The 22526-nt window shown below is 45.7% G+C and overlaps 1 protein-coding gene across 1 annotated transcript in view; it reads left to right on the top strand.

Moving 5' to 3' along the window:
- The window catches only part of grin3bb (glutamate receptor, ionotropic, N-methyl-D-aspartate 3Bb), a 34772-nt gene extending 12671 nt beyond the window's left edge, over window positions 1-22101 (top strand). Inside the window, exons 2-9 of the mRNA XM_077024743.1 lie at window positions 7001-7650; window positions 9679-10771; window positions 11102-11247; window positions 12395-12510; window positions 15135-15286; window positions 19990-20154; window positions 20604-20671; window positions 20973-22101. Coding sequence (XP_076880858.1) covers window positions 7001-7650; window positions 9679-10771; window positions 11102-11247; window positions 12395-12510; window positions 15135-15286; window positions 19990-20154; window positions 20604-20671; window positions 20973-21504 — 2922 coding nt within the window. The 3' untranslated portion in view covers window positions 21505-22101. The remainder of the gene's footprint in view (window positions 1-7000; window positions 7651-9678; window positions 10772-11101; window positions 11248-12394; window positions 12511-15134; window positions 15287-19989; window positions 20155-20603; window positions 20672-20972) is intronic.
- Window positions 22102-22526: the final 425 nt, after the last annotated feature.

Consider the following 22526-nt stretch of genomic DNA (forward strand, 5'->3'; position numbering starts at 1 on the left):
CGACAGGAAAGAGGAACTGTCGACAGTGCTAACGAACCTAGTTTCTCTCTCTCTCTCTCTCTCTCTCTCTCTCTCTCTCTCTCTCTCTCTCTCTCTCTCTCTCTCTCTCTCTCTCTCACACACACACACACACTTCATACATCAGCTAAAAAAATGTGTCAGATGTCAATTTAAGTCTTCGCATTCCAGTATAGTTTAAACAACCAAGGTATCTTAGTATTCCTGTATCACAGAGAGGTCTAAATGTCATACCTTATGTGGGTGTTACGGCCGGTGTTTTGATATTAATCAGATGGTCATTCTTTTGAAGTGCTAACTATTAGATGCGGTTAATTTGAAATGTTCTATTGGTTATGAGTTTCTCAGAGTGAGCTGACAAAGTGCTGTGTGTTCGTTCTCTGGGACGTGATTCAGTTCGTGGAGAATTGCAGTAATGGGCTGTGTTGGAGCCCAAGAATGAGCCAAAAAACCCTGTTCAAACCAAAAAAAACCCCCACCCTGTTCAAACCAAAACATACCCCCCCCCCCACCCTGTTCAAACCCTCACATACCCCCACCCTCTCTCTCTCTCTCTCTCTCTCTCTATCTCTCTCTCCATCTTTCTCCCACTCTCCCCTCCATTTGTATAAACACTGTCTGGCTATGTGTCTTTTCCTGAATAAACACCCTAATTGTCTTTTCTTCTTGGCACCACCATCGTTATTCCACCCCCCAAAATCCTCGTTTAGGGAGCTGGTCTCCAGTTTCCTCCTGCACCACCATCCAGAATCCCCAGGCGTCTCATTCCTGATCCGCTGGTACGAGGAAGAGGAGCGGAGAGCTGTGGGAACACTGGGCCTGTGAGAGCTTTCGTTCCTGCTTGATGCAGAGAGAGGGAAACGGACCCGCCCAGCTCGGCGTGACCCACAAAGTCTGTGTACTGCACAGCTCCTCTCAAAGCAGATTCTCAGACAGGGCTGTCTACTAACGGGAGGCTGGACCATGAAATGATGAATTTTTATGGGATGTCTGAAGGGTGTTGATACTCCATTTCTCCAGTACATTTTATTTTGCATGTATTTTTACTTCGTGTATTTCATTAGGTATGTTCTTATTACTTGACTGACAAACTGTCGTATAACTGCTGCACATGGAATATGGGGATATAGTAATTGGAATTTACTAATCCCTATTACACTAATATTTATTCATTATATTTCACAAATTTTTATTCATTCCCTGCTGTTACTTAGCTGTTGGTAGATGCTTGAAGACACAGGAATACATTATGGTCCATGCCACTTGTTTGTATACTGCGGTTGACACATACAAAGCCCAATGCAACCCCATTACTTAGGGCTCTTGGACTGTCTTCAATACTTTGAAGCAATACTTTGCACTTTTGTATTCCTTTGTCTCTTTGACTAAGCAGATTTCCTTTCATGCTATTAGAGTAATGTGGGAGGGAAATATCCATCACATCATTTAGACATATTGCACTTGCCTTCCAGGTCTGACTCCCTGAATTGTTATGCATGGTGTTGTGCGCTGAGAAATCTTCATTCATTGACCGCATTCAGGCAGGTCATTTGCAAAAATGGATCATCAGTAATTGCGTGTTTCTAAATTGCGCTTCTATCCAGACTTTATCTGGTTATTTCTTCCGCTCCCTGCAGTCTTCAGTATTAATCGTGTCGAATGTGAAGGATCATTTTCAATAGATTTGAGTATCTCTCTTTTTTGCAGCAGATCCCAACCACAGTTATTCCTGTGATATTGTTTCCGAGCTCGTAATGAATGTGCTTGTACTCTGACGCTGTTGCAGTGCCTTCATGGAACTGCCGTTTCCTCAGATTGAGTTTCACTGACCGTGCTGGGGTGAACACCTATGAATGCATACTTGAACTTAAAAACTGTTATCATTGTAGTGATATAATGCATAATGAAGCATAACATTTTACTGCTTAAAGTGCATAGTGGCATACAAATATAGTGATGTTTCATCACATTTCTTCACATGCAGCATTATTCTTCCTCTTGTGTCAAAAGCTCACAAGCTGGCTATCAGTGGGAAAGATTCCTGCCCCTATTGGACCAGTGAGCACTGTTGGGTGTTTTCTGCAGACAGGGCCAATGACGAGGGGGGCGTGACCATACTGGAGTGATCCTTTATACCCAGCAGAGTGCCTTTCCCTGAGGATACAGAGGGGAGCCTCAGGCTTGTCAGTATTTCCATACTGACGAAGAACACTGGCCAGTGAGCCACTCCCCCCATTAAGCCACTCCCCTCTTCCTCCCCCCGCCTCCCAAGCAATTCGACTGATTGCCTTTGCTGGCAGAGGATGAATGGCGAACCTGGGTCTGCCCTAATGTTATCTGAAATGGTGGTCTTCCCCATTAGACAAACCAGGCTGGCGGTGTCTTGGCTCCATCAGTGCACCATTAGTTCTACGTTTGCTTTTTGTTCAGAAAATGACAGGTCTGGCTGCTTAATTATGATGCGGCGACCAGTGCACCAGAGCCCCCCCAAGGTGACTTTAATAACTGACTATATCCTGAGCTTCTCTAAAGCCATAGCGTGAATCGTTCCCCACGTTGATGCTCTTGTCACGTTCACAGGTCAAAATCTTTGCTGTGGATTCTGAAGTCTGAAGTAGGCTCTCAGACTACCTCCCTGCCGTTCTGTGTTGTGGGAACGTGTGAAGGGAGAGAGGACATTCGAAAATTCCTCTAATCGTTCTGAATGCATCTGTTAAAATTCTTTTCCGCTGTTTGTTATGCAGCCTTGGCCTGCCCAAAACATGTAGTGCTTAGACTTTGATTCTAGCATTCAGCCAGGACGTATCTGCTGACTGCAGTACAGATCTGTCACACTGTAAAAAGAAAAGTTTGTGTCATTTTTCATCTTTATCCTTTGTCTTAATTAATTATTTGCCTTTCCCTCTGCCTTTGAAATCAGATTTGCATAGAAAGTCTTTCCCATTTCACAGCGGCAGCCTCTGGTGAACCCGCCCCCTCTCCACTTGTGACTGGCTGCGTGTCCATGAACCTGATCGGTCTGCTCTTTCAATGTCTTCTCAGTGCTTCTTTTTAGCCAAGGTCCTTAAACAGAGAAACCAAGGAATTCAGAACCTGGAGTTACTCTCTTACATTCTTGACACCTGTAGTAATATGGACAGTTCAGCCAAGCAGAATGAAAACAGCAGTTTGTTTCCTCTCTGAAGTCTCCAGATAAGTGGAGGTCCATTCACCATTTTGTTGTGTACTTCCACATAGAAGCACCTTGTGTACAAAAAGGGTTTTAAATGTCCTTAATTACAACCTAAACCACAGCCTTGAGGGCCTTTAGTCCGGACACAAGTGGACTGAAACCTGCATGCAAGACAAAATATGGTGCAGAAATCAATTCATGTATTTATGAAACTCCCAATAAGCATTAAAAAAAAATTTATGAATGAATGAAACGTACACTTATATACCACCTTTCAACATGCCCAAGGTCGCTTTACAATTAACACAGGTACAACCTTTTACATCCAATCGATGAAACCTTTGTACTGAAATATATTTTAAATCAATTACAGTGCCATTTCTATGCTTAACGTTTTTATGTATATTTCTTTATGTAGCCTCTTGGAAATCCATCGGACTTTACGAGCTCATATGATTACATACAACACAACTATACAATACACGGGATTGCGGGCCATATTCTGTGGCTTGTTTAACGTGTCCCAGGCAGTGACTCACTAGCCCATGATAAATGAGACGGGAGGAAAATAAAATTGGCAGAAGAACGCTCATCTATTGATCTGCCACCGACATACAGCAAGAAAACCAAAAAAAAGACACAACTCATAAAGGGAAAGTGCCTCGTCCCAAACGCTGTGACTAAGCTAATGGTGCATGTTGATCTACTCCATTTGCATTCCATGGAGAACAGCTCCGTGTGCATTGACAGGTGATAAAATTAAAGTCCATGACGCACAATGGCAAATTAAAGGATGACACTGTTGAATATGTATTGCGTTGAATATATTGCTAGCCTGTTTTGGGAACATTATGGGAAGACTCATTGTACTGCTGTAATTTACTGTTTTCACATTTAATAAACATAAATAATGTGTTTTACCTTACACTGCATTTCCACAAATTCTGCAATATCTGCATGTTGGGGGACATTAAGTAACAATCCTGAGTGTTTTTTGGCATGTTAGAAAATGAGATTCAGATTAAGTTGTAATGTTACAGCATAACAACGTTCCTAGAATCTCAGCATGATGGTGACATTTCACATGTAACACTCCTGCCTTGGAAGCCACGTTCTGCAATGTAACTGCATACTGTAATATGATAATAACTTAAATTATGTGATAAGATCAGAATGTTTTTGTTTGGAAAGTACAGGGTGTACAAGGAATTGGGTGCAGATCATCCCCCAAACCATCATAATCCTGTTCCTGTGAGTGCAGGTCAGGGCTCCTCTAAATTTGTGGATTGATTGAAAATCCCTGGAAAGAATAAAGCATAGAGAGACCTCAGACTGGAGCTTGGGGGGCGTTAGTGTTGCACTAGAAGGTTGGGCCCTTACTGCCAGAGTCCAGAGACAGGACTGTAGGAGCCACCATGAACAGCTAAGAGACACTGAGGTGGTGGGGTCTGTGTCACTTTGGTATGCTATTCCCATGAATCTCGTGCTAACTGTCTTTCTGCAGCCCTGTGGCTTGTGTCTGTTTACGCACCTTTACCTGGTCCTGTCCTACGCACACTCTTTTAAGGACGGAAGACAGAAGACAAATAAACCAAAGCACAGAAGGGGTCCTGAGCATATTTACATTACAGAACAGATTTCAGATGACCAACGCGTCGTGAGGATATTTCAAAGTTCCGCTGCTGGGAATAATCTGATACCGTTGGGCTTTCTTGACGCCGAACGCACTCGGTGTGAAGGACGGAAAAGGACTACTGGTGCAGTAAGATTGTCCGCCACTTCAGAGAAGCTGTAACTGCTTGGATAAGTGGTGCAGTGGTCCTCGTCCTGCATACAGCTCCTCCTAATTCATATGACAGGCTGCTGAGTTCAGAGTGACATCCATTTTTGATCGCCTCTCTGCCGGAGATCCTTGAACTACTTACAACAGGCAAATTATCAAAGAGCATGAGCTTAACATCCATATCAGGTTGAAATATTAAACATGAGCTTTCATCGTTGAGGCAGGCGTCCGTTCTACAGCCTTTAATGCATCTATCTCATTATTGAGACATGACACGCACATCAATCCTGACGCTAAATTAATCATTCCATAAACTGTGTGCTTGCAGTGGTAACGATGCCTGACAGTTCATGGAGTGTTAGCAATATCTATCTTAGCAACCACCGTTGTATTTTGGCAAATTTGGTCTTATGGAAAATACATCATTTAAAAATACTTCATTTCCCAGTACATCTGTGTATTGGTGCATCTCCAGTATGCAAAGGGTGTTTTTAACTTCCATATATGCTAACAAACCTTCTACAGCAACTATGTGTGTCTGATGATGGCAGTGGTCACCAGACTCGACCCTCTAGTTCCTCTACAACAGCTGGGGAGAACCAACTTCATCGATGAGCAGAGCAAATTCTGCAGGATGTGGTCACAGCACTGTGTGTTCCACTCACCTCATGCCCCATATGGTACTGATGGTACTGATGTTGGAGTTCAGTCACCATGGATCCATACCGACTGGCAAAAGGCATGCGTGCGTGATGCCAGGTTATGGCTAATTATCACAGTCAGTGTTCTATCATTGCTATCCCACTGTGTGACTGGGGCTAGCATTCAATCATATAATTAGCTATTCCCAAAGCAGTTTAGTTTGAATGTTAGTTTAGCTTAATTTCTTAACTTCCTGAAGTACCTTTTCGGGATCTACAGTCAGAACTGCAGAAGCAATATTGAGTTACTAATGCGAAAAGTCCAGACTCTCCCAGAGGAGCTTCGCTGTGTGAATGCCTGCTCTGTGAATGTTCTGCGCACGTTCCCTGAATAAAGCATCAGTGCTCGGCGTCTGATTGAAGCCCTTCTAAGCTGCTCTCCCAGGCGTTGACCAGACAGGAATATCAAGCTTGCATAAGAGCAACTGGAAGGATTTTCACTATGTGTGTGTTGAGATATATCAGAGGCTCTGGGTCTTGCTTTATCCAGATGTTCATAGCCCAGCAGCACTGGTTAAATCAGGTGGGGTTACACACTGCTGGGAAAATCTACCAAGAGAGGCCATGAATAGCAATCCCCCCTACAGTCACTGTAGCCTGCTTGTGGTGGTCTACCGAATTAACCTGTCAGACAGATGGCTGAATCAACTCTGGCCTTTTGAATCAGTAGTAATGGTGTGTATCTCTCCTAAGCAAAGGTTTTGCAACAATTTTGTCACCCCAGGAACATCTGACCATCAGTTAGGGGGTATTCGTCAAAATGTTTTTGATGAATGAATTTATTTAGTAACAGTAATATTAATACATTATGCTTTAGAAGAAGCAGTACCTTTATAAATCCCCTTAGGGAAATTCCTTTCTGCATTTAATCCATCCAGAGTGACACACACCCGGAGTAGTGGGCAGACACCTGGAGCAGTGGGCACACACCCGCTGCAGTGCCCAGGGAGCAGTTGGGGGGTCGGGGGGCTCTAGGGCACCTCTGCCATGGTTATTGCCGGTTGGTGGCCTTAACCTGCCAACCTTATGGGCACCAAGCCTTGCAGTTAAATTTGCTGCTAAATTTCAGCTCATCTGATGAATATGCATTTTGATTTTTTTGGATATTGAAGAAAATAAATTTCATTCAAAACTTATAGTATATAATGTATACACTGTAGTATACATCAAATACTATAGTACACATTATATGCTGTTTTACTGCGACATTTTACCATGCAGAAAAAAGAAAGTTGCTGGAAAAAATACAGTATATTGTTCTACACTGACTGAAGACAAAGTCAGCTTAAGTCAGGCAGTTGATTGTGTTTCTCATCTCCGCCGCAGAACCGTTTCCACCTGCAGATGGCCACGCGGGTGCCTCCGTCCGGGCTGGCCGAGCTGCTGCTGGCCGTACTTCAGCGGAGCGGCTGGGAGGAGGGCATGGCCGTACTCTGCCAGGGTTGGGAGGAAGCCGGCCTCCTCCAGCTCCTGGAACCTCCTGGGGGCGGGGCTGGGGGCGTGGCCGGGGGCGTGGTAGAAGGCGCGGACACTCACTGGCACCTCCGAGCCACCCTGGACCTTTCGGGCAGCGTGCCAGGCACGGCGGACGTTTCGGCCTTCCTGGCCGAGCGCTTTGGCCAAGAGCCACCGGCCTCCGTGCTGCTGTTTGGGGCGGACCCGCAGTGCGCCTCTGCCGTGCTACACGGTGCCCACGAGCTGGGCCTCGCCCTGCCTGCTGTGCACTGGATTATGGGATACTCCTTGAGCCCGGACGCCCTCCACTCCATCGGCTTGCCACTGGGCTTGTTGGCCTATGGTGAGGTGGACCGCAAGCCCCTGGACTACTACATCCGTGATGCGCTCCAGCTGGTTGGCCGAGCCGTCACGGCCGCCACCGCTGTGCGACCTGACCTGGCCCTCATCCAGAACCTGGTCAACTGCTTTGACAAGCCCAACAGACATGAACTGCCCTCATCTGGGCAGTACATTGCCAGGTAAGTGCCTTTACCCTCCAACGCATGACCTTATGAAATAGGTTTACATGTTACCAAGCCGCCCATTGACCAAATAAATTGCCTGCGAGCTCGAGCTCACTCCTAAAACACCCACACTGCACTGAGCTGTGAAGTTAGGCTGACAGTTACATATTTTTTCATATATAAATCGGTCCGTTATTTGACTGTGCAGAATGAGATGTTTAGTTTGACAGACATTGTTTTATAGAAATGATGGAGCGATCTCTTGCTTTTACAGAGTTCATCATTCTTATGCATGCTTCATTTAACCCCTGCTAAAGAACCCTACTGCAATGAAAGATGGCACTTCATGAAAAAATGTGGACTCCCTGCTAGCCTATTAGAAAATCAGTCCAAATTTCCAGTCAGTTGCCTGTCGTTTTACGAAAAGGAGCAAAACCACTGGCATTTGGCCATGCGGGCAAATGGGATTTGCTAAACAAACTGTGTGATTAACAGTCTGGCACATGGTGTATTGAAAATAAATGGCCCAATGAGATTTGAGCTATATGGAGGGGTTTTTAAGACCACCCTTGAATTTATACATCATGCTGCCTTCTTAAGTGTCCCATGAGATTATATACTATTATAATATATACCGTTGAATATATGTAAAATGTGAGAAAGGGCTGTGTATGTAAGGTCAGAAGTAGGGCTGCATTTTTTATGCTTGGTGAAAAGTTTGGCGGTTCTCAAGCTCCCAGCTGGAATACATGTTTGGGAGCTTTAAGCCGTATTCATGAGTTTTCCCCAGTTTCCTTCCCACGAGGAGTGGATCACTCTTATCAAAAGCGCCCACAGCAGCACAACTTTCCAGGCCGCCGTTATGTGCAGATCAGTTCACTGCAGCTTTTCCCCTTCTCCCTGTCTGCCTCGCCCCGTGAGCGCAACCGCGTCCGCTCAGCCGCGCGGCACAATGAGGGGAGCGCGAGACGCGGCGTCTGGCCCCAGACTGAACTGCGGCCTGCCGGGCGTCTGGGGCGCGGGGCAGGGAGATGATTAGCCCACGGGAGTGTTCGGGCCACCTGCATCGTTAAGAAACAGAGTCGCCCACGAACCAGATTAGCATTACAGCGTCAGCAGGAGACAGAAGGCCGCTCGTAACATTTAACGCAACCTGTTGTCCTTTCGTTTGGCCCCATTATTTTTTCAAATCGATTTTTGAAGGATGCACAATGACTAACTCATTGAATTTTGCAGTGGTAGACAAAACAGTGACTTTATATTGGTGCTAAAGCTGTGAAGCTGGGTAATTAGCATGCAAGCTTTTGTTCTTTTAGGACTGTTTGCCTCGTGAGTTGCAGAGAGTGGGTCAGTTTTAAGCAATTTCAACCTGCCATCCTAACAAGAAAGAGCCATTGTAAATGCATTGTCACTTAGCACAGTGATGTCAGTGAGGGACCACCTGCATGGGGTGCAATCGGGTGTCTCTGACAGGTAAAGTAATGACATAAAGGTTTCAGGCCAAATTGCATTTTCCAATTATTTTTTCCCTTTAACTTTTTATGAAGCTGTTCATCAGCTCTGGATAGGAGCCATGGCTCTGATGGCTGTAGTTCATTTCCAAGCCCGTGGCAGGGCCTGGACCGGCTAGCAGGTGGATGGCCTTCCCTCAAGTCAACCGAGCTGTGGCGCGTAGCCTCAGCTCGTCCAGATGGGCCGCTATAATTCACTCAGGAGTTTCGCAACCGAATATGCTGCCCATTGAAAGCAACTCCTGAGGATTCGAGTGAGAAGTTAGCCAGGATGTGTCAGTCATCCCGATAGGTAACCCCTTTCTGGGGCCTCCCCTGTCTGCAGCCTCAGGATTTATCACGGCAGCTGGCAGGAATAAGACGCGCTTAACCGCGGGCCAATCCCATCACTGACACCAGCTAGCTGCTTTGCGGAAAGTGCAGGAGAATTATGAACACGCCTGACCTCTTCCGCTTTGTCTTCGCCAACTTGGAAGTTTATTTTTGTCACCGTTATGTGCCGAGCAGCTCGACGTCTGTTCTCCCCCTCCAGGTTCCTCTCCAACACGTCCTTCACGGGGCTGACAGGCCGGGTCAGCGTGCAGCGCAACGCCTCACGTGTGCTCACGGCACAGCGCGTTCACGTGTGGAGTCTGCGGCGGGACGCCCTGGGCCAGCCCGCCTGGGTGACGGTGGGCAGCTGGGAGGGCGGCCGGCTGGACGTAGAGGAGCAGGGCGTGTGGCGGGTCTCGCCCCAACGCCACCGCGGCGACGGGAGGCAGGCCGGCGACGGCGGACGTTGGCGTGCCGGTTTCCCCGTGGCAGCTAGCCGTGTGCGTGTGGTCACTCTGGTCGAGCACCCGTTCGTGTTCACGCGGGACGTGGACGCCGACGGCAGCTGCCCGGCCGGACAGTACTGCGTAGACGCCGGCACCAACAGCTCGGAGACGCTGGACCGCCTCTTCGGCAGCCGGGTACAGGCCAACGGCACGACCCTGCCGGCCGACCATGGCAGGTGTTGCTACGGCTACTGCATCGACCTTTTGGAGAAGCTGGCGGAGGACATGAACTTCGATTTCGACCTGTACATCGTGGGAGACGGAAAGTACGGCGCGTGGAAGGGGGGGCGCTGGACGGGCCTGGTGGGCGACCTGCTGAGCGGCGTCGCCGACATGGCCGTCACCAGCTTCAGCATCAACTCCGCGCGCAGCAAGGTGATCGACTTCACCAGCCCCTTCTTCTCCACCAGCCTGGGCATCCTGGTGCGGAGCAAGGACACGGCAGCACCCATCGGAGCCTTCATGTGGCCGCTGCACTGGTCCATGTGGGTGGGCATCTTCGTGGCTCTACACACCACCGCACTCTTCCTCACGCTCTACGAGTGGAAGAGCCCCTTTGGCATGACGCCACACGGGCGGAACCGCGTGAGGGTCTTCTCCTACTCCTCCGCCCTCAACCTGTGCTATGCCATCCTCTTCGGCCGCACCGTCTCCAGCAAGACGCCCAAGTGCTGGACCGGACGGTTCCTCATGAACCTCTGGGCCATATTCTGCCTGCTCGTGTTGTCCAGCTACACGGCCAACCTCGCCGCAGTCATGGTCGGAGAGAAGACCTTTGAAGAGCTTTCGGGAATTCATGACGCCAAAGTGAGATCTTTATTTGACATTTATTCCTAATGAGATCAGTTATGCTCCATGGTTTGACAAGTAACAGTAGATAGGCTAACACTTTATTTGAAGATTCTTATGTAAGGACTTGCAAAATACCAATCACATAAATAACTTTTAAATCCGACAATTATGAACCTAAGGTCGTCAGCAGCGCCTGCGAGTCATGTCACGTCTGTCTTAGAAATGTTTAAGGAAGTACTTACCTGCATGAAGCATTACTGCAAATTATGCACAAGGTAGGCCGTATTGGACATGAATGGTCACTACTGAGACGTCTGTCTTCTGTCTGGCCGTCTGTGTCTCCAGCTCCACCACCCGTCTCACGGCTTCCGCTTCGGAACGGTACGAGAGAGCAGCGCGGAGGACTACATGAAGAAGAGCTTCCCTGAGATGCATGACTACATGAGGAGGTTCAACGAGCCCACCACCCCAGACGGAGTTGCGACACTCAAGTAAGAGGTTGTGGCTCTAGTGGACCAGCCATTCCTAGGTTGGCTTTTGGCATTGAAAATGTCCACAAAGCATTTTTGTCCAAACGTGTAGTCTGGTAGTCTGGAGAGATGTTTGCTTCAAGGTAGATGGCTGTCATTTTGGTAAAGAAATTGTTTTGTTGTGTGTATGTGTGTAAGGGACATAGACTGAGAGACAAACATGGGGACAAATAGTTTGTGTATGTGTCCAGGTCTGTGTCCATGCACAGGTGTGTTTGTGTAGGCTTATATTTAAACAAAAAAGATTGTCTTTGTTCCTCCCCTTGTTGGGAGCCATTCGTCCTGTTCAAACTGTCAACATAAGCAACAGAGTAAATCTTAGTCTTGCATCCAAGTGATATCACTCACTCACATCACAGAAGACGAGGACACAGCATAACTGTCAGCTTTCGCAGGGGCCATATATCTTTATTTTTTAATACATGCTGATGGATTGATTCTGGTGGGATTACAGCAATTAATTAAAGCAGTTTTTTTCAGTTCAAGTAAAATTCTTCTACTTGTGATAAAAATTGAAGCAAAAAAGAGAAACTGGCTGTTTGAAAAATTCCCAGTTGGACACCAAATTGGTATTAATCTGTGTATTATTTCCATGTGTTGTGATTTCAGTGACCCAGCGAAATGGGTTATTATGCAAAATACTCAACCATATAAAATTATCTGCTGCCCTCAATCATCATGTTTTGCGGGCTATGCCTTTGGTCAGTCCATTTTACATAACTGTCATATAAAGTGCTGTATCCAAGCCCTTAGAAGCATATGCTGTTTACTTGGTGCAAAACCACTACTTTGTGGTTCTCTTTATCTCAGTGAGTGGTCAGAAATGCTGTGACTACCCTCATTTGGCTTATCCTCTTCTGCTCAGACGGTTTTACCATCCCGTTTAGTGTGACACTAGATGTAAAAGCGCTTGCTTACCAACATCAAGTCTGGACCAAAGATGGCTGCTTCATGCCCTGCATACAGAGAGACACGAGCCAGCCAACGGAAAATCTTGCTTTAAATGAGTCATACATTGAGAAAGGGCGGAAGTGGGCGTGTAGGCATGGGGGGCGGGGCCATGTGGGCGTGTGCGGTTCTATAACCCCTGTCTCTTTGTGTTGTGAAGGACAGATCCCCCTCAACTTGACGCTTTCATCATGGACAAGGCACTGCTGGACTACGAGGTGTCCATCGACGCCGACTGCAAACTGCTGACAGTCGGCAAACCCTTCGCTATTGAAGGTCGGGTAACCCTTCCTCCCTGAACGCTTCCCACAGCTCACAGGCTCTCTCACACAGCGCCACAATGCAATATTCAGCATGTGTGTACAGAGGAATGTCTTTTAAGATATAATTCTGTGTTCTATTATACAACAAATGCTCCAAAAAGGGAAAATGTAAAACAATTTCTTTCTTATAAAATGAAAAAACAGCAGTACAGAGGATAAAAAAACATTGTTTATTCCAATCATGTGGTATTAAAATGAGACATAAATCATTATACATATTTTTGTGAACTGTATGCCCAGAAGTGGTAACACAATCAAGTTGTTATCTTTCCACTGGTGGTTAATGTGCAGCTGTTTTTCCCCAAACGGCACACCCACCCCCACATCAGAGAGAGCACTTCAACAAGGGGCACTTCACCCCTTTCATTTCCCCCAGTCGACAGACAACAAATACCTTTCATAGCTTGGCATATGCAGAAAGGTATGCTAAGAGTGGATAAGTGGTTATTTGCTGGAACTTTCTGGAAGATCCATCAAATATGTTTGTCACCATGGAGTAGAAGATTTCCAAATCCTGCTTATATGAAATTTAAATATGTGGTATGTACTGTAAATGTAAACTGTATGGGGTAACAACAATGATGACAACAACAACAATAATAATAAAGAATTAGAAATAGGCGATTATTTCTATAACTAGTAATCAAGGCTTCCAAAGCTTTGTTGGTTTTATAGATAAAAGTTCCCCAGTACCAAATCAAAGCAATTTTGTGAACCATTTTTAGTAGAAGCCCATATATAGCTGAATAGTAATTCAAACGTTTTCCAGAAAGTGCTGGCACATCTCTGAGCTTGGCGGGGCTGCAGTAATGTTTAAGGCGTTTCTGAGCTCAGGTGGAGAAGCACAGATGATCTCCAAGCACTTGCTCGGTTTCCATCAGTGTTTGAGGGCATCTCTGCATTCGTGGTCACTCGGAGCAGGGTCGACTGTGGGTCAGTACAGGGTCGGCCCCACGCCAGCCGAGCGCTGCTCTCTCTCTCTCGCTCTCTAAAGTCTACTTAGTGATTGAGCTGGGCGACCCTATTTTTAGAAGCAGAGGCAGAGTGTGTGTGGGAGAAGGGGGTGCCCTCCCTGCATATTTTCATATTTTAAACTCCTTAGTAAATTTCACAACTCACCAGCTTTGTAGTGGTTTAAAAAGAAGAAAAAAGAAAAAGCCCTGGCAGAGATCCTCTCTTCTGGAGACACGAACAGACAGTGCAGCAGAGTTCAGACTGCCTGTGCTGCCTCTCACAGCCCGGAGACGCCTAAACGCGGCCAGCGTCGCTCTGTCAGTTCTCTTCTAGAGCAGAAGACGAACTGAAGCGGCGTCTGCCTTCGGTGGAGTGGGCGGGCTGGAGAAATGGCTTCTTCCGCCACGCAGCCAGTCACCCTGAGCTCGCTCGGTCTTACGGTCCTGAGAGGAGAAGAACGGTGGGCGGTCTGGGGTTTGGCTCCGTCAGACCGCTCACTGTTCCTCCTCTTCGCCTCCCTTCGTTAATTATTCACCTCACCTGGAGGGTCCCCTCACTTTAATTGTGTCTGGATATTCATGCTGACTCACTCTCTGCCACATTGTTTATTCAACCCAGTGTGCTGCGTTATTACTGCCATGGCAGTATTTCTCCATCTGCTACATCTGGGCATGTGTTCAAACTATAATTCAGCTGCATGTCCACTTCAAGCCCTAAACATCAGACATGGGTGGAAACAATGAATACATTTACCACAAAGCAATGACCGGGTGAACTGGCGGTTTTAAAAGTCCAGTTGTAAATCATTAATTGGCTTTGTGGCTCTAATGCATTTTCGTTTGGTTCTGTTCATTTTGACAGGTTGGCCTGGTTTTTGGCATGGGGAACAAATCAGCCTTGAGTGTGTGTGTGTGTGTGGGTGTGTGGGTGTGTGTGTGTGTGTGTGTGTGTTTGATGATATGAGATGATGTGAGTGTGTGCAGGGCAACTGTCTGCAGGTGACATGACTGACAGCCACACGGCAGGGAGTCTGAGGGCATCAACTCGTTGAGTGAATGAGATTCATACCTGTCTTCCATCGGGGATGCTGGGGTCTCTGTAATAAGGGCTCTTAGGCCCTGCACAAAACATAACTCATCCCTCACTCTCAGCAGCCAGGGGGTGGGGAGCAATGGTCTTCGACTAGCACTTCATGTCATCATCATAACGGATGCGCCCATCGACTTGTTTTGTCTTCGGCCCGTTTCCCTGGATATTCCGCCATGCGGACGTTGACCTTTCCCCTCTCGAGCCTCTGGCCAGCAGTGTTGTTTTTACAGTAGAGGTATCAAAGCACACAACGTGAAAGAAAGAAAGTGATCAGCAAAATGGTAAAGAGATGACAGTCACGTGACAAACGTGAGCTTCGCCCCAGTTTGGACCAGGGGCGCACCGCGGATGCCGTATCAATCGATCTTGGCGTGGAGGAAAATCCCCAGTGGACGTGCTAGTGTATCTCTAACCCCCCGCCCCCCACGTCTGTCATTGTCTCACCTTTGCCGCCTGTGCTCAGGGTAGAATACAAAGTCTTGAGTTCTCTGTTTGCTGGTGCCCTGCCTGATCCGAGTGCTGATCTGTTGGCAGGTTATGGCATCGGCCTGCCCCAGAACTCCCCGCTCACCTCCAACATATCAGAGTTCATCAGCCGCTACAAATCGGACGGCTACATGGACATGCTGCACGATAAGTGGTACAAGGTGGTGCCCTGTGGGAAGAGGGTCTTTGCCGTGACAGAGGTGAGAATGTCCGTCTCCCGACACGTAGACGAATGTTGCCCTGACCTGTCCTGTAGTGTGAACCCCAGCCTCTGAATGAGCAGTGGCACTATCTCACTGAAAGAGAGCTCCAAATTTTTTACCCAAGCATTCGCCCGCTTTCAGTATTTTAGCCTGGATTTAGCTACTTTGACTACTTGAGATGGTAATGCCATGTGGCATGTATTGATCTCCTGTTAAGGTGGACTCGTTTATTACTTTAAATCTTGTAACATATTCATGGATGGCTAACAGGTTAACTTGTAAACATGCCCGTCTTCTGAACAGGTTTAAACTATAGACCTTCTGTCATGAACCACTGAACCATGTTATTACAATATTAATTGCTGTTAAATCTTATAGTTTTTTTTTTTAAGGAAAACTGGGGAAAACAGCAGAAAGTATTATACGACTAATGTCTCTACCAATTGAACTTTAAACATTCATAAACAGGGCTTCAGTTATAAAATTATAAAGCAGAGCTTGCTTTTTAAAGATAAAGCTAACAGAGAGTGCAAATGTTTCCCTTCTCTGTCTCTTCCTGTGTTACTTTCATACCTGCACATCATGTGCTTTATCCTTCAGTGGTCGGGGAGTCTCATTTTCTTTGACACGTTGATGTGCTTCGGCTTTTCCCTTGTATCATTATCTCCAGGCTGTCAGAGGTTTGCTTTGGATCACCTAAAAAAAAAAAAAAAAAACCTTCAGAAGATTCTAGAGTAAAAGACACTTTGAGAACTCACTGATCCTTTGACATGTAACAGAGTGACACTGAGAGGTTTCGAACATTTGTATCACAAAACCTACAGAAGGAATATTGAGGTTTTTAAAGCTTCTTTCTTTCCTTAAACATATGCTACACCGCATGCTTTAGTGTGCAATGCGTCTCCTAATGTGAGGGAGAATTGACCACAGTGTTAGCTGCAAAGATTATTCTTCATTCATCAGTTTTAATCTTTCTGCTCTGCGTGGTATCAAGGGTGGAATGAGAGGCAGAGATTCGTCCTGTGCCAAATCAAACCGATTCGACGTACACATCTGGCAGGAGCTAATTGGATGAATTACTGTATTTACCAGCGAAAACATCCTCTGAGCTACTTGGCAGTCATGTTATGAAGGCATTCCAGCATGTCAGAGAAGGCAAGACAAGGAATGCCTGTTTTCACACAGGTGATTCATACAGGCATGGATGGACTCATAAAAGCAATCAGTACAACCGATCAAATATGACAAAGCAAGATAAAAATTTTAAGTAAAAGTCAATGAAAACGTAGGACACCTGGGATATTAAAAATGTCTGAAGTTGGGGCACATCTGTTTCCTCATGAATACAGATTCCTCGTGTTTGTATGAAATTCCAGCTAGTGCTCGCTGACTTAAGAGAACTATTGGTGTTTTGCTCAAAGCAGCGCCTTGAAAGCCACTGTGCAGCTCGATGGAGGCGACAGTCAGAATCTGAGAGTTGGACTCAGGTGCTCAGCTCTCCATGTTCACATGCAGGCAGCTGCTTTTTGAACGACTTGCAGCTGTTTAATGGCCTTTTTGGAAGTCCTGTACAAAGGGTCCAACGGGCGGTCTGTCCCGCTGAACGTCCTGTTGCCTCTTGTCTTGTTGGGACTATGATTTGAGGTCAATTTAAGCACCTACTTAAGTATTTTCTCTTTGGTCCAAATCTAATTATCTGTTTTTTTTTCTGCATTTAAAGAACATTTTTGCACATTTGATTATGTGCTCTGCATTTACAGAGGACCCCTATGGGACCATAGCCACCGGGCAAAAGACCCAAGCAGATCTGGGTGTTGTCTGCATCACTCTGATAAGCAGTTTTGTTATCTTGCGAGATGAGGCTTAATGGGGGTGTACAGAGGTGCTAAGATTCAGCCTCAAGCGACCGCACAAATTTGGTTGGTTCAGACTGATAGTTGCCACTGGTGATGAAAAGGTTCCCGCCTTCTAAATGTTACCTGAAACAAGAAACTGTTGCTGTGTTCTGCCTGATTGTATAATCTGTCTAAATGTATCTGATGACTGAGAATAGGGCACCTTTGTCAAAAGGACACACAAAGAGGAGGAAGACGTGCTGCTGACATGGTGACAGAAGGTCTGGTGACAGTCTGGTGACAAGAGGTCTAAAAACATAAAGACCAAGAAAGACTTTAACTTAGAATTAAGGACTGAAGTCTATATTGAACTTTAAATAGTACACTTACCTTAATCTGGTAGCTCAGGCCATGTGATAGAAAAGCATGTGTGGATCAACAACTGCTTATACGATGGATAATAGTAACTGATAAGATAATGAAATAATATATCTATAACAATATAAATACTCATGGAAATACATTAACACTATTGTTAGGCTCTATAGCCACTTCTAAACGTAGATCATAGCGGTGAGGGTTCACAAACAGCAGTATGAATGTTCAGCCCTCAGTGTTCAGTAGCTGGCATCAGGAAAGAGCTGTAAAAATGTATTAAGGAAGACAGACAGTTAAATACAGGAGAACTAATATGTGGATTAAAATAACTGTTTAAGAATAAAAACCATGTATGATTGGTGTGGTCCTTATTGGGTAAGGAGGTAGAGTGGAGAGATAGTGGGGGGAGGGAAAATACAAGACAAGATGGGACGAAGAAGGAAAATGGAAGATCTAACTGACACACAGCTAATTGAACAAACAAAATGTCAGAATGTTGAAATTTCAAGTCACAGACAGTAAATTCCCTGACAACTATATGTAGGCTAATTACGACGTAATTAATGGCCGATGTGGACGGACATGCGGTATCAGCTTACAGCATTGCCGTAGCTGAATTCACCAGTTACCTGTTACGCCAAAGAGCACAAAATGATGAGCTAGGACAAAACCCCATCCAGTTCCACTGTGCTTTAGCTGCTCCTCTACAAGTTGACACGCCCCCTCACGTCTTCACGGCTCACACTGAAGAACACACTCTTCTTTGGTTCCGGCTGGGAACAGACCTGTACGTTCGGAACCTTATTATTTTGGTGGAAACGCAATGAACAATTCCAAATTAGGTTCACGAACCAGAACTTTCAGGTTCCTCGTTGGTGGAGAAGGGTTATATATAGAGAAAAGAGGTATTAGATAAATTTGCTATAAAAAAAAACTGCACTTACTAGTAAGATGGAAATGACTGTGGAGAATCTCTATAAACTGAACATTGATGGTCACATGTATTAAGAATGCTGCATGTGTAAATAACATTGTAAAACACAACCCTATGGTAGAGAGCACCATTCTTGGCTGTTGTGTAGCCATCTGCACAGTTTTGCCGCCCAAGGCCTTTGTTAACCTTGGCTGACATTCTCTCTAGCAAGTTTTTATGTGAGTGCAAGACGTTGACTGCTGAGTCGGTTAAGTCACCCAGCAAGACTTACTTCTGAAGCCCCATTGTACAATTGTAAATATATATTCTTTGCACATAAATGATGTAAAAGCCTTTGATTTTGCACTGGAACTTGGCTGAAAGTAAGAATGTAGTGAACCTCTGAACCTCTTTCACTGCTCACCACACCACCACTTCACCATAGAGATCAGAACTTATTCTAACAGGGCTTTGGCAATACTACATGACTGACCAATGTTGATTAGGCCGTGCTGTGTGAGATGTGAAAGGTTTTCACTGAAGTTGATTGGAGTTCTTGGAGCCTTTGAGATGGAGTCGCTGGTCTTCTTCAGATTCCCTGCGGTTCCTCTCCTCACCTTAAGATCTTATGTGAAAACACTCCAACCCATCAATGATGAGGTCCACCACTATCCACACGTTCTACGTGTCCAAGGTGGGATCCATTTGCGACAGGTACAAATGTAAGACCATCTTATATGTGTGTGACCTGGAGATATATTTAACATCTTCAACTTAAAAACAAAGCTGAAATTCCAAAAGAACAGCTAAAATCCATCTGGATAATAGCCATGGTGGAAGGTTTTAATTTAACAGTGCTCATTCCTTGATGTTTTAACAAATTTCAGTCTTGATTTCTACAAAGCACCTGCTAAAGTCCATTATGTGCTGAAGCAGTTAGGCTGTCTGTAATTTGGTACTGAAATGGCACATTATGGTCTGGAGATTGGTCTGTTTTAAACTGCAAGACCTGGTGATGCAGAAAGCCTCACCACACTGTGTTCTCCCAACCCGACGACTGATCTGAGTGTAGCTTCTATTTCAATTAACCAAGATTATTTCTTCTGTAATTCCAATTAGTTCTAGTCAGTAGGATTCCTTCACCGTCAAAGTAGTTCTTGGGAGGATGCAGGGATTTTATTCACACGAATCCCATGTTGCCACCGAGACCTCAACTGCCCTCAAAATGAAAGGAATACAGTGCCCCCTACTGATCAGCTGGGGTATGAACAAGCTTGCATGCATGGACTTCAAAGGAGACGTTTCAAATGGATTTTAGGTTCCATGCCCTCTAACAAAGGAAAGACAGCTGAGCCCGAGGACGGCTGGGTGTGTAATCCTAAACTCGTGCCTTCATTCCTTGGCTTACGACACACACACGTGTTGGCAAGCCCCCTCAGACCTAGATACAGAAGTTCCACAGCTATTTAATTCTTTAGTTTTTTTTTTTGCTCCCAAAAGAGAAGCGACATTTTCCCAACTGAACGGATCGTGTATCTGCATGTGTGTGTGTGTTTGCGTGCTCTTCTCTCCAGACACTGCAGATGGGCATTCGGCATTTCTCAGGGTTGTTTGTGCTGCTGTGTCTGGGTGTGGCGGGGGCGTTGCTCACTCTAGCAGGAGAACACGCCTTTTATCGCCTGGTGCTGCCTCACATTCGCCGCCGGCAGAAATTTAAATACTGGCTCCACACCAGCCAGGTGAGACCGTGCAGTAGAGTCACACCATTCACGGATATATTACTGTAAAAAAGCAGCAGGTACCGAATGTTTCATTCTGATGAACCATGAATAATGATGGCTGTGGTCAATACTGACAATAAATTAAGATTTACACACACACACACAAAATATAATATATATATATATTATAATATATATATAATTTAATAATATATATTATAATATTTATATATAATTTTTTAAATAAAGATTACACATTTAAACAATAAACTGGTTTAAAATCATGTGTGGGATTTCCTGGCTCTGAACAAAACACAGTAAGAGTGCCATCTAGTGGTTGATCGAATGAAGCATTGCATCTCCCCTGAGGACAGGCGCTTGTTCTCAGAGGAGCCGCTACAATCTCACTTAAACATAAAAACAAGAGCTGAGCGCTTTCATTTCTCTATTAAAACTTTGTTTTGCAGAAAATCCACAGAGCTCTGAATATGACGTATGAGGATGTGAAAAGGCAGAGGGCAAATGCAGAGAAAAGGCACTGATATTTTCATAAGTGATATTTTCCCTTTATTAAATCCAAGACTGCCTCTGTTTCTGTCCTTATATCTGCTTAATTTCTGTCCTTTTGTGTCTATATTTTAAACATATCAAACTTGCTTGTGGCGGTCATGCTTGGGTGATTTTCCTGCTCAAACACACATCAACAAACTCATCAGTTTAGGACCTGGTTTTGTATGTGTGTATGAGCAGGGAACCCGGGCTATCCACACCAGGGCTGACCACCACAGGCATCAGTTACTTACTGCAGAACTAATTTTCATCTCTCTTGTCCCTAGCTGCAATATTCAAAACTCACAGTCCACGGCCCCTCAAGCACCTCCTCCGACACGATCCTTCGCCAAATGGAACAACGAGACAAAACAGGCAGTCAAAGAGCCTAAAGACAACAAAAAGGTCCACTTCAACCTGGAGACCCTCAACACGCGGCGTCTCCTGGCCCGAGTGGTTGCGGAAGGGGGCCAGGGCGGTTCAAGCTCCAACTCCAGTTCCGCACCAGACGGGAACCCACCCTCGCGAGCTTGCGAGAACGGCGGGCCGGTCCCCCCGCGGCCCGCGAAAGCGCTCCAGTCGTCTCTGCCCGGCTTGGCGAGCCCTCCCAGGAACGGAGAGCTGGAGGAGCTGCAGGAGAAGATCGAGGAGATCCGTGGACAGCTGAAGGAGGCTCTTGCGCGGCGCGCACAGCTCCAGACGGCCCTCGCCAAAGAGCGGGCGGCGGCCGCCGTTGCTGTGGTCACTCCGGGAGCTCCGCCCACAGTTACCGCCACCATCTGCCACTCCCTCGTCAAAGATTCTGAGGGGAAAAGGTGATGCTTTCAGCGTCTGAAGCCTCGACACAGCTGCGGAGGAAACATATATGCAACGAAGGGCAGAAGGTTTTCCCATTTTGACATCCACCCTGTTCGATAGGCTTTCACTCATGCCTGGGATCTTCTGCAGACGCTTTGGTGTCATCAAGCTGCGAGCACCGTTTCTGCTCATGAGAACGCTAATGGGGACAGGATGTGACCTCTCTTCCAAGCGATTCAGAAACTTCCATGTCTTGTCTGGAACCCCATACCAAGAAATAGAGCCGCGTAGGTGATCTTTCTTGAGAGCAGAGGCCAGCCAGATCCAGGAGTCCTCTGGAGACGCCACTAAGTATGCACCGCTGGAGAATATGCACAGTTTGATTTCCATATCCTAAGAGCACCGTTCACTTTTGTGTGCAATTTTGTTTTATTTTGTGGTGGTTCCTAGGAGTGTAAAGTGACAGTATGGAGCACCAGATTCCTCGGTGTGACAAAGGAGGTCAAAAACAATCTGCTGGGTTTTAAATGATCCTGTTCAGTTACAGTGTTCTATATCTGGAAGTATAGGATTGTTAAATGGATCTAAATGTTTTTTCACAAATAAAGTCTAACATAAGAATGGTTAGATAATGGAATTCATTTTGGTCATCATGAACTGGTCTGGTAGTAAACGGGATCCATTTAATGGTTTACATTTCATTCTTTTGACAGAACTCACAATTCATCAAGTCATGATCAGTCTTTTTTGCATTCTCAGGGGTCCATGCGTTAACAGAAAATCACTAGTACACAGTTGATGTTTCTAGGTCACTGCCTGTGACCTCTGAAGGTGACTGACCTTTTGAATTAATTTTTCATTTTGGGTTTTAATCATCTTGGATTCTAAACCTATGCACAATAATTTCATTGAAGATTCTCTTTCAGTGGGGTTGTGCTAGCAATCGGACACATTATAGCCTCAAGTAGGAACTCTTTAGAAAAAGGATACCAGACTGTTTACAACCACAATAAGCCAAGGAGTCAGCTTGTTTTGCTGTTGAA

Source organism: Brachyhypopomus gauderio, chromosome 12 (assembly GCF_052324685.1).
Source record: "Brachyhypopomus gauderio isolate BG-103 chromosome 12, BGAUD_0.2, whole genome shotgun sequence".
NCBI lineage: Eukaryota > Metazoa > Chordata > Actinopteri > Gymnotiformes > Hypopomidae > Brachyhypopomus > Brachyhypopomus gauderio.